Source organism: Heloderma suspectum, chromosome 5, assembly GCF_057233095.1.
Source record: "Heloderma suspectum isolate Gila_16-S chromosome 5, 16-S_ref, whole genome shotgun sequence".
NCBI lineage: Eukaryota > Metazoa > Chordata > Lepidosauria > Squamata > Helodermatidae > Heloderma > Heloderma suspectum.
The window spans coordinates 146,960,684-146,973,728 of NC_139462.1; the positions used below are offsets into that span (position 1 = coordinate 146,960,684).

The window sequence follows — 13,045 nt, forward strand, 5'->3', positions numbered from 1 at the left end:
TCCACTTATGCTGTTAATACACAAGATACTGAGAGGGAGATGAGAGGGGGAAATGGGGCCATTCCACCAGCCCTGCTGAACCACCACCCCTATGAATTTCCTTGTCCCTCAACTGTCACCACCAGCAGCAATTCCAGCAGCCTTTACGGAGGGAGTTGAAGGAAGCAAGGCCATTCCACCAGCCCGGCTGAAAGTAGGGATGGCCTTCATGGGGAAACCCAGCCATTTTTGGCTCCCCAGATTTCCCCAGACCCCCCAGCTCTGCTTGCATTTGCAAGATGAGGGCTTCCTCCCCCAATCCAGGAACTTTCCTGCCCCCCCCTTATAATCCGCATTTATAACCCCCCCTTATAATCCTCCTTATAACCCTTATAATCCGCATTTATGGAAGTTGCGGCTGAAAGTTGCATAAATTATGCAAATTTTGGCCATACTTTGCACAAATTGTGGTTGTAAATATGCTTAACTTGTGCAAATTGCAGGTGCAAATTGCAGGTGCAATTTTAGTAAGTTAAGCATATTTAAGGCAGCAATTTGTGTAATTTATGCAAATCCCAGCTGCAACTTCTGTAAATGCGAACTTTGAGAAGAAACACCCTTCCTGCCCGAAAATCTGCAAGCTGGCTTGACTCAATACAGATCAAGCTGGGCCAGCTCATGGGTAAGCAAGCCAGAGTCAGGGGAGCTGAGCTGCTGAAAACTCGACAAATGTAAACCCTCGGACAGATTCCTCCGACATCCCTAGCTGAAATACTTCCTCTTCCTACCCAATCCTTTTTTCCTTGTGTGTTGTGTCGTTTTAGGCTGAAAGCCTGTGGGAAGAAACTATCTTGCTTTACTTATTATATGTAAGCCACCAAGGGAGCCTTTTTGGCTGAGGAGCAGAATAAAAATACTTAAAACCAATCAGTTAATATTTAGCCACTAGAATCAGGTAACGAAAGATTTTCAGCTGCAAAAAGGGAGAGCGATGAAGCAGTGGATCATGTCTAAGCCACGCTGCACAGTGACCTTCCTCATTTTTAATGTTTTGACTGCAGCTTGAACTAAGCATTGTGTTAAAGAATTCTTGGTATCTAATTTCTCTTCCCAGTACACCCTTCCTAACCTCTTTTCTGACCTGAGAGTATATATTCTCACCTCACTAAGCACATATGTAAGAGATGTCATTTATCATACTGATAACTGCTTGACTGAACTGAGAAATGAATGGGAAAATAAATGGAAATGATTAGAATTTCAATGACATTTGTCACAAACCATTTGTGCAGGTGAAGCTATGCTGTCTTCATTTGCATGAAGCAAAGCTGTTGATTTTTAGACCAACAGCAGTCAGAAAACAGGCATAGTGGACAATCTCAGATTAGGACTAGGGAAACTCAGTTCAAATCTCCATCTAGTCATGAAGTTCACTGGGTTTGCTTGGGCTAGTCACACTATTCTTAGGCTCACCTCCTCATAAAGTTGTTGTAGGATATAAGGGGGTTGGGGGGAGAACCACATATGACTCTTTGAGCTCCCTGAAGGAACAGCAGGATGTAACAAATATATGTTGTGTGAAATAAATAGCACTGACTGTGACAGAAATGAAATGTCAGGGTTCCTTTTACCCACACTGAACTTCAAATGCCGAAATCAAACATAGACAAGAGACTTCAATCTACAGCTTTTAATCCATCACCACAATGGGTCATACAGATGCAAATTCTCAGTGACTCTCAGTCTGCAAGGAAATGCCTTCAGGCGGTTCAAAAGGTAGCTACAAAAGTTGCCCGCCGTTTGAAAGAAAGGCGGGCTCACTAGCCTAACTCAAGGGGTGGGGGGAGGTCTCTCTCTCTCTCTCTCTCTCTCTCTCGTGAGGCTTCTAAGCACCGCTGTTCATGCAGGGCCAATCAGGTAGACCTTCTAAGTTCCGCCCCGGCCGTCTCCCTCTTGGCTCTGTGTCTGTGCCTTGCATCTATTAATTCAGACTCACCAAACACCACCTCTCCCTGTTCGCTGTCTCTCACAGGGACGGGTGAAGAGTGACCTTCCTCCTGCAGCTGGACCTTTGAAACCTGAGGAGCCTGCCTAGCCATGTCTGGACTAGCCTGGGAACATACTTCCCCCATGTCTGGCAGCTCTTCTTCAGAATCTGAACTACTCTCCCACTCCCTGCACTCAGAAGCACTCCTGACATGAAGGGACCCATTACTGTTCACAGAACTGCAGGATTATAGGTGACATAAGGTAAGCCCAGCTGGATCAAACCAAAGGCCTATTTAATCCAGCATTCTACTCCCACAGTGGCGAACCAGATGTCCATAGGAACCCAACAAGCAGGACATGAGTGTAATAGCACCTACAGCTCATGTTACCCAGTGACTAGTATTAATGTCAGCAACTGGCACCCCCCCACACACCTTGTGGGTCTGCTTCTTCCTCACAATATGGTCCCAGAAAATCAGGGATCAGCCAGTCTTTCTGTAGGCCATGAATGAAAGAGTATGTTGTACTGTGAGTGAGGAACATACTCACCTCTGCACCAGTTGGAAGGCTGCTTTGTTGCCTATGGAGAGGAGGACACAAGCCAAGGAGGATACAGACACTAATGAGTATCAGTCAGCAACTGCAACATACAGTGTCTTTGCTTAGGTCAACAGTTGAGGAGTCAGTGAGAGTGAATGATGCCATCACCTTGGTGATCTCTAGGAATGTCAGTTGCCAGGAAATCTGGCCCTTTTTGGGCTCATCAGATTTCTGTGGTGCCCTCAGTTTAGTTTGCATTTGTGAGCTGAGCTGTGGGTTTGTTCCTGAAATCTGGGAACCTTTGGGTTTTTTTTAATGTGAATAGTAATTTGTGCAAATTGTGGCCATAAACTTCATAATTTGCACAAATTGTGGCTGTAAATTGGGTAATTTGAGTAAACTGCAGCCGCAATTTGTGCAATTTGCAGTTGTAATTTGTGCCATTTGCTATTTACATTAAAAAAAAAGCTCTGAAAAACCACAAACTGGCCTGACTCAATGCAGATCAAGCCAGGCCAGCTTGTGGGAAAGTGAGCTGAAGCCTGGGTGCCAAGCTGATGAAAGCTCAGGAAGCTCCACCCCTTGGACAGATTCCTCCAACATCCCTAGTGATCTCCTAGTTCGCAGCAATCAAATGGGAGATTTTTGCAAATCTCCTGAAATTGAACTTTGAATTGGGAATGAGACGAACACAAGCACGTGTTCAATGATTTGCAAATATTTTTGGCGGACACGTGTATACACTCGCATTTGGAGCTTTTAACAGGGCGTGCTCACATGTTTTGTGAGGAAAAATGAAATTCTCATACATCCCTACAGAATTTTGATGACTTCAGAGGTAAATGTTTAGCACAATATACTCTATCCCATTATTAGACAAAAGCTCTTGAACCAAGCTATATTCATCCTAAATGTGGTTGTGCACTGTGCCCCAAAACTGATTTCAACTCTTTCCTCTAGAGATTGCTTAAGAAGACAAAGCAGAAAAGATAAGGAAACCTGTAAAGTTTGGAATTGTATCTGGCACTCTAATGCAAGGTAAATAGTCCTTTTTTAAACAAACAAACAAACAAACAAACAAACCATACCTAAGTTTAAATTAAGAACCAGTTTGGCCTTTCTCAGTTCCAGGGTGATATAGTCTCCTTGCTGGCCTTCTCCATGGAAGATTACACCTTCGCTTTCAGAGGTTTTAAATTTCAGTGCAATGACATCTTTCAGTGTTTTCAGTGTTTTCTTCTTGTGTCCAAATCTGTACGGTAATACAACACGGCCATCAAAATTGATAACATCGGCCCCTAAAGGGAAAAATAAATAAAATGGTTGCTGAGCAGTTAGGCATTGTCGGGGCCATCTAAAAACAAAAACACATATATTTGAAGCATGCAATAAATGCAAGATGTATCCTGAAAACATTTTCTCTTAACTATAATTTACTAAAAGAATGTAAAACGGAACAGTGTCTCAATATTTTATTTAATATTGGGGCTTTCCCTCCTGCTAAATAATTGCCTCAGCGTCAACTTAGAGGTCTGCTTGTAGCCTCCAGTTACTGATTCTTACCCTAAACTGTTTGCAAAGTATCAGTCAGACATTGGGCCTTATTATCAACCACCAAATCCCTAAAAAGCACCAGGGAAGTTACAGAGGAAATCTCCCAATCGACATCCTGACTGTGTTTTGCACCCCATGCTCTAAACACTAGACGACCCTACATGTAAACATCCCTCTATCTGTAGGCCTAATTTACATTATGGTCACCATGTACAGACCGCTGAAAAGCAATTAACGGTGTGGGTCATAAATTTTAAAAGGCACTTCACCCTTGCAACAGCTGCGGTGTTTTTGCATATCACCTGAAGACAGTAAATAATAATGTATTTGACAGTGTAAGAGGTTAAGGTTTATGAAAACGTGGGGTATGCTTTGTCAGTTTGACATGTGGGCCAGAATGCTTTGCTGCACATCAGGGAAGTCAACTTCTTGCATAGCTTATCTTAAGCCGCAGAATACAACAACCCTATGAATTACCATCTGATTATTACTGTATTATGTGATTTCACTTGGGTTAGAGAGAATGGAATATATTAGTAGTGACAGAATGCATATTGGAGGGAAAAGGTTGATAAACTGAGAAAGCAGGAGGACACAAGAAAATCCGGGTCAGCCAGGCATGGGAACTGGTGTCTGTATCATCATGGGCTAATACATGGTTTGCAAGAAACATGTCAGAATTAGAGGTTTAGAATTTATATCACAGCAAACTAGGTATGTCATGCGTGCCCAGGCAGGTCTGGGAGTCCAGTGGACCCCCCTGCATCCACCCCCCAGGCCCCCTCTCACTGAGCCACGGGGTGCTGATGAACCTCATTGCTGAAGGACCCTGTGAAGGCTTGACAGACAGTGAAGGCAGGAGTCACCCTCTACCTGCATGGTATCCCCTCCTTGCAAGGAGGGGAAACAGCGAGGTTGGTGGGCAACTCCTTCCTCCACTGCCTGACACAAGCCTTCACAAACTCCTTGCAAGGAAGGACCCCATGAAGCCTTGACAGGCAGCAGAGGCAGGGGTTGCCCTCCAACCATGCATTCTGCCTTCTCGGAAGAGCCTGCCCAAGCCATACATAATGGCGGCTCAAAGGCGGATGGCCCTGTGGCTTTGTCGGGCACTCACTGGGCTGTCCAGAAGCTCATGGAGCACTGCAAGCAGGGGTGGGCAGCGGTGGCTGGGGGAACACCCAACAAAGCTGGGCGCAGGTGCATCTGTCCACCCGTATAGTGAACCACGTCGTTGTTACACGTTCGAATGATTGTCCAGAGCAGCTTAAGATAAGCTATGCAAGAATATAGAACTTAAAAGCACATTTTTTATTGAGCAGCAATAAAGCACCAGCCTGTTTCAGTGTCTGTCTGTCCCTCCTCTAGGGATGGAGAAATCCATTTGGGGGATGGAGTTCAACATGCTTCCCTAGGTTCAGGCCCCTGGACTTCATTTCAGTTCCCGCTGCAGTGCCCAACTCAATCTGCAGTAAGTTGGGCCGGTTCGCAGATTTTCCAGGCGTTTTGTACATTTTGTCACAAATCTCTGAGCTATTTCTGCAACTTTGGCTGTAATTTGCCCAAATTGCTCAAACATTTGCACAAATTGTGGAACTTGCAAGGGGTGAAGTGCAAAAAAAGTTCCCGGAGTTTGGGGAACAGCCCACAGCTTGGCTCGCAAACACAAATCGAGCCGTACATGCTGTGGAACTCTGTCGAGTCAAAAAGAACCGGATTTCCCAGCAATGGACATTACTACCCCCCTCTAGAGGATAATTAAAATCTAGGAGAGGAATTGCTCTAAAATTTAGCATTAACTATTTTTTCGTCACTGTTATCTACAAGCAGGCTGCTATTACATTAACTATTCCAAGTCTTTCAAAATTCCTCTTTCAAAACAATCTTGACGTTTATGTAGTACATAAGATAAATAGCAATGATTAAGAGCATAAGACAAAGAGCAAGGATACATAAGATTAAGAGCAATCATATGGTCCTGGGGAGAGTGACCTAGGAGCCATAGGATATGGCAGATTGTCCCCTCCAAGGGCAGCAACAGAGGTCTGCCCTTGGAGGGGGAAATCCAACCATGAATCCCCAATCTTAGCCCCTGCAGAAATCTCTGCAGTGGCTTCCTCCCTGCCATCAGAACTCCACAGGATTCACAGCCTTTCCCAGGACCCAACCACACTCCCACTACAGGAAAACATTTAAATCAATCCTGGATTATTATTTTTTAACTGTAGGCACAACCCCACAGAGGAGGAAAGAGAAGAAGAAAAGAACAAGTCCCTGCTCTCTTCGGCCTTGCCAGCAAGAGCCCAGCAGGGCTTAGTACAGATCAGGGGAGCCAATATTGGAGCACTCCATCAGAGAGTTTAGGATTGCTCCCTTAAAGCCCCCAAAGTCTAGTACTCTCAGTCATTCTTAAAATAACTCTGTAAGGTAGGCCAGCATTATCATTCCTATATAGCAAACAGTGGCTTGGGTTGAGGCAATAGTGGCTTGTGTTAGGCCATGTTGTGAATTAATAGCTGAGGTGAAATTTGAACCTAAAACCTCCTGACTCACCAGTCACACTCTTTGCTATGCTGTGCCAGTTCTCAGGGCCTGATTATCTTTGGGATGGTGATTACTGGACTCCCTTCCTCTCCCCCCCATGAGTTAGAGTCTGAGGCTTTATGTAAGCACATAAATAAAACAGATCTGGCAGCAAAATATATCCACCTGTACTATTAAGCTCATGTAACATAGTCCAAGGCTGTAATGACGTTTACTGCATGCATCTTGCTTTGCACCCCCCCCCCCCAATAAATCCCTTGTATGAAACAGTCTTTGCCTTGAAAGGGCAGCCTATAACACTATCAATCCACACATCATCTTATGAATTATGCATTTAAGGGTAGGAATTAGTTCATAAATAAATGCAAAACTCGAATTAGCAACTTGCAACATACGGCATGCAGCTGAACCAGAAGAGGGCACAGGGGACTTTTTAAATTTGTCTCACAAAATAACTAATATCCCCATGTTCATTAAAAGCCTCGAAAAAAAGACAACAAACTCAGAAGAAAAGGTCACCATATTGGAGATGCTGCAACAAAGCCTCCTTCTAAATCCATATCTCTTGTTTCTAAACTCATAACGAGCGTGGGATATAACTGATCCCCTGTTTAAAGCAAATGATATTCACACACAGTCCCTTTGAGAATGCCAAGTTTTCTTATTGTTTGGGAAAACCAATACGGAATCTATTTTCAGCAGCCACTCCAAGGGGAGGTAACATTTCGGTGATTTCTGTGTTTCTACAAGGTGAGATTCTGGTCCTCTTCACACTCTCACCCAATAGACACACACAGTAGTGTGCAAGCTGCTACTCTGTGGCACAGTCTCAGTACTGGGCAGTATATGTGAATTTTGCCATAAATTGTTGTTCATGTGGAAAAATCCCACATGACTGTCTCTACCTATTTTGCTGCAAAATTCCCACACCACCTAGCAGTATTGAATTGCATCATAGGGAAGCAGCTCTTGGATAGGGATGACATAGAAATCCACAACAGATTCAGATGAGTTTCTGTGATCTGACCTGACCTGTACATTCCATGGAGGACCAACGTTTTCCAACCCACATGAATTCCACAGACTTGTAGACCAGTTTTTCTGTATATTTGGGGTGGGGGTGGGGATTTGTGCTAATCTGCACTTGCGCAAATACGCCAATCCACATTATCACGAGTGTGCAGTAGCGCTAATGCTCACCTTGTTGTTGTTGTTCAGTCGTGTCCAACTCTTCGTGACCCCATGGACCATAGCACACCAGGACTTCCTGTCCTGTGCTCTCTCCCGGAGTGTACTCAAGTCCATATTCATTGCATCAGTGATGGTATCTAGCCATCTCATCCTCTGCAGTCCCCTTCTCCTTTTGCCTTCAGTCTTTCCCAGCATCAGTGACTTTTCCAGGGAGTTTGCTCTTTGCATTAGGTGGCCAAAATATTTGAGCTTTCAGCTCCAGTATCTGTCCTTCCAATGGGCAGTCAGGGTTAATTTCCTTTAGGATGGACTGATTTGACCTCCTTGCAGTCCAGGGGACTCCTAAGAGTCTTCTCCAGCACCACAGTTCAAAAGCATCAATTCTTCGGCGCTCAGCCTTCCTTATAGTCCAGTTCTCACAGCCATACGTTGCTACTGGGAAAACCATAGCTTTGATTAGATGGACCTTTGTCAGCAAGGTGATGTCTCTGCTTCTTACTATGCTGTCTAGGTTTGCCATAGCTTTCCTCCCAAGGAGCAAGCGTCTTTTAATTTCATGGCTACAATCACCATCTGTGGTGATCTTGGAGCCCAAAAAAATAAAATCTGTCACTGCTTCCATTTCTTCCCCTTCTATATGCCAGGAAGTGATGGGGCCAGATGCCATGATTTTAGTTTTTTTAATGTTGAGTTTCAAACCAGCTTTTGCACTCTCCACTTTCACCTTCCACAAGATGCTCTTTAGATCCTCTTCGCTTTCTGCCATTAGGGTGGTATCTAAGGATGGATGAAAGTCCCTTACCAGGTCCTGCAGCTTGCTTCGCGGTGGGGGGGAGGCGCTTCGGTTCTCCCCCCGAAGTTCCTGGTGTGGGGGGGAGGCGCCCCGCCCCTCCTGGCCGAAATTCAGGCCGGGGGGGAGGCGCCCCATCCCTCGCCACCGAAATTCAGGCTGGGGGGGAGCGCCCCGTCTCCCTGGCCGCGAAATAAAAAAAGTAAAGTAAAAAAAAAAAAAAGTGATAGGCTACGTAATGATTTACGAAGCCTATCACGGCTAGATTCTCAAAGTCAGCCATGATAGGCTATGTAAATCTTTACGTAGCCTATCACGGGTGACTTTGAGAAAAAAAAAGTGCGTACGCAAATGGCGGCACCCATGGGTGCTGCCATTTGCGTTCCTTATTTGGGCAGGGGTAGTTTACATAAAGATTTACGTAGACTACGGCGAAAATAAGGGCACCGCTATTTGCGTTGCCCTTATTTTGCTGTAGTCTACGTAAATCTTTACGTAGACTACCCCTGCCAAAACAAGGAACGCAAATGGCGGCGCCCATGGGCGCCGCCATTTGCGTATGCACTTTTTTTTTTCAAAGTCACCTGTGATAGGCTACGTAAAGATTTACGTAGCCTATCATGGCTGACTTTGAAAATCTAGCCGTGATAGGCTACGTAAATCGTTACGTAGCCTATCACGTGTTTTGGGGTTTTTTTTACTTTACTTTGTATTGGCGGCGGCGGCAGCCGGTCAGAAGACCGGCCGCTGCCCCCGCCCCCTCCGAAACACCGCCGAAACGCCACTGTGACCCGCTTCCGAGAGGGACATTCGAAGGAGGTAAGTCCCATCCCGGGGGGGTGGCGGGGGGTGGCGGAGAATTTCACCACCAATTTCGGGCGGCCGAATGCGTTGGCATTCGGCCTCCCGGAGATTCGTGGAGACATTCTCCGACATCCCTAGTGGTATCGTCTGCGTATCTGAGGTTGTTGATATTTCTCCCGGCAATCTTAATTCTGACCTGTGATTCATCCAACCTGGCGTTTCTCATGATGTACTCTGCATATAAATTAAATAAGCAGGGCGACAATATACAGCCTTGTCGTACTCCTTTCCCAATTATGAACCAATTGGTTGTTCCATGTCCAGTTCTTACTGTTGCTTCTTGACCCTCGTACAGGTTTCCCAGGAGTCAGGTAAGGTGGTCTGGTACTCCCATCTCTTTAAGAATTTGCCACAGTTTGTTGTGATCCACACAATCAAAGGCTTTAGCGTAGTCAATGAAGCAGAAATAGACATTTGTCTGGAATTCTCTTGCTTTCTCCATGATCCAGCGAATGTTGGCGATTTGATCTCTAGTTCCTCTGCCTCTTTGAAACCCAGCTTGTACTTCTGGTAGTTCTCGGTTCACATACTGCTGAAGCCTAGCCTGTAGGATTTTGAGCATAACCTTGCTGGCATGTGAAATGAGCGCAATTGTGCGGTAGTTTGAACACTCTTTGGCGTTGCCCTTCTTTGGAATTGGAATGTCAACTGACCTTTTCCAGTCTTGTGGCCACTGTTGAGTGTTCCAAATTTGTTGGCATATTGAGTGCAGCACTTTCACAGCATCATCTTTTAGGATCTTAAATAGCTCAGCTGGAATACTGTCATCTCCGCTAGCTTTGTTGTTACTAATGCTTCCTCAGGCCCACTTGACTTCACGCTCTAGGATGTCCGGCTCAAGTTCAGTGACTGCGCTATCATGGCTATCAGGGACATTAAGATCTTTCCTGTATAGTTCTTCTGTGTATTCTTTCCACCTCTTCTTAATCTCATCTGCTTCTGTTAGGTCCCTGCCTTTTTTGTCCTTTATCATGCCCGTCTTTGCACAAAACGTTCCCTCGAGATCTCCGATTTTCTTGAAGAGATCTCTAGTCTTTCCCATTCTGTTGTTTTCCTCGATTTCTTTTCATTGTTCATTTAAGAAGGCCTTCTTGTCTCTCCTTGCTATTCTCTGGAAATCTGCATTCAGTTGGGTAGATCTTCCCCTTTCTCCCTTGCTTTTCGCTTCCCTTCTTTCCTCAGCTACTTGTAAATAGGGGTGGACAAAAGTGACTTACCTGTCGTCGAAGCTTGTTCGCGGTGGGGGGGAGGTGCTTCGCTGCTCCCCCTGCGAAGTTCAGGCCGGGGGGGGAGGCTTCCCACCTCGCCTGGCCGAAATTCAGGCCGGGGAGGAGGCTTCCCGCCTCGCCCGGCCGCGAACTCGAAAGTTAAAAAAAAAACAAAAACGCCCCCGTGATAGGCTACGTGACGATTAACGTAGCCTATCCCGGTTAGATCTGCAAAGTCAGCCGTGATAGGCTACGTAAATCGTCACGTAGCCTATCACGGGTGACTTAAAAAAAAAAAAAAGCGTGTACGCTAATGGCGGCCCCCATAGGGAGCCGCCATTCGCATTCCTTATTTGGTTGCTGTAGTCTACGTAAATCTTTACGTAGACTACAGCAACCAAATAAGGAACGGGAATGGCGGCTCCCTATGGGGGCCACCATTATCCGTACACGCTTTTTTTTTTTAAAGTCACCCGTGATAGGCTACGTGACGATTGACGTAGTCTATCACAGCTGACTTTTCAAATCTAGCCATGATAGGCTATGTTAATCGTCACGTAGCCTATCACGAGGGCGTTTTTTTTCTTTTATTGCAATGGCGGCGGCGGCAGCCGGTCGAAAGATCGGCTGCTGCCCCCGCCCAGGACGAACACCCGCCGAACCGCTGGCCGGACCCGCCGCCGGGAGGGCCATACGGCAAAGGTATGTGCCGTCCTGGGGGGGTGCGGGGTGCGGGGTGGTGCGGAGAATTTCTCCCCAAAACTTGTTCGGGGGGCCGAACACATTGGCGCTCGGCCCCCCGAAGTTTCGGGGAGAAATTCTCCGCCATCCCTACTTGTAAAGCCTCATCAGTCAGCCACTTTGCTTTCTTGCATTTCTTTTTCTTTGGGATGGATTTCGTTGGTGCCTCCTGAACAATGTTACGGACCTCCGTCCATAGTTCCTCAGGCATTCTGTCTATCAGGTCTAATCCCTTAAATATATTCATCACCTCCACTGTATATTTATCAGGGATATAATTTAGGTTATACCTGAATGGTTTAGTGGTTTTCTCTACGTTCTTCAACTTAAGCTGAAATTTTGCAATAAGAAGCTCATGATCTGAGCCACAGTCAGCTTCAGGTCTTGTTTTTACTGACTGTATAGAGCTTCTCCATCTTTGGCTGCAAAGTACATAATCAATCTAATTTCGATATTGACCATCTGGTGATGTCCATGTGTAGAGTCGCCTCTTGTGCTGTTGGAAAAGAGTGTTTGCTATGATCAGCGTGTTCTCTTGGCAAAACTCTATTAGCCTTTGTCCTGCTTCATTTTGTACATCAAGGCCATACTTGCCTGTTATCCCAGTTATTTCTTGACTTCCTACTTTAGCATTCCAATCCCCTATGATGAAGAGGACATCTTTTTTTGGTGTTAGTTCTCGAATGTGTTGTAGGTCTTCATAGAACCAATCAACCTCAGCTTCTTTGGCCTCAGTGGTTGGGGCATAGACTTGAATTACTGTGATGTTGAATGGTTTGCCTTGGATTCGTACTGAGATCATTCTATTGTTTTTGAGATTGTACCCCTAGTACTGCTTTTCCCACCCTTTTGTTGACTATGAGTGCTACTCCATTTCTTCTAAGGGATTCTTGCCCACAGTAGTAGATATAATGGTCACCTGAATTAAATTCGCCCATGCTTGTCCATTTCAGTTGGCTGATTCCCAAGATGTCTATGTTCAATCTTGCCATCTCATGTTTGACCACCTCCAGCTTACCTTGATTCATTGATCTTATATTCCAGGTTCCTAAACAATATTGTTCTTTACAGCGTTGGACTTTCTTTTCACCACCAGACACATCCACAGCTGAGTGTCCTTTCGGCTTTGGCCCAGCTGCTTCACTCTTTCTGGCGCTACTTGGAAATTCCCTCTGTTCTTCCCCAGTAGTATATTGGACAGCTTCCAACCTGAGGGTCTCATCTTCTGGCGTCATCTCTTTTAGCCTTGTGATACATTCCATGGGGTTTTCTTGGCAAGAATACTGGAGTGGGTTGCCATTTCCTTCTCTAGTGGACCACATTTTGTCAGAACTCTCCACCATGGCCTGTCCATCTTGGGTGGCCCTACACAACATAACTTATGGCTTCACTGAGTTATGCAAGTCCCTTCACCACAACAAGGCAGTGATCCATGAAGGGGAATGCTCACTTGCACTAATGCAAATGAGCAAAAGTAGAATGAAATCCTGGTGTGTGTATTTTTTTAAAAAAAGGATTTCATAAAAATAGATTGGTGGAACAAAAGATGGCGGACAATCCACAAAACACAGATGGGACCTATTTAACAAAATCTGTACATTCCTACTCCCGGAGCCGTGATTTTTGCATATAGTCTTAGTTTTGT

The 13,045-nt window shown here is 45.4% G+C and overlaps 1 protein-coding gene across 1 annotated transcript in view; it reads right to left on the minus strand.

Annotated features, from left to right (window-relative positions):
• The window catches only part of CNTNAP2 (contactin associated protein 2), a 2,014,778-nt gene that overhangs the window by 935,650 nt on the left and 1,066,083 nt on the right, over positions 1 to 13,045 (minus strand). Inside the window, exon 5 of the mRNA XM_084857751.1 lies at positions 3,597 to 3,806. Within this exon, the coding sequence (XP_084713877.1) occupies positions 3,597 to 3,806 (210 nt within the window). The remainder of the gene's footprint in view (positions 1 to 3,596; positions 3,807 to 13,045) is intronic.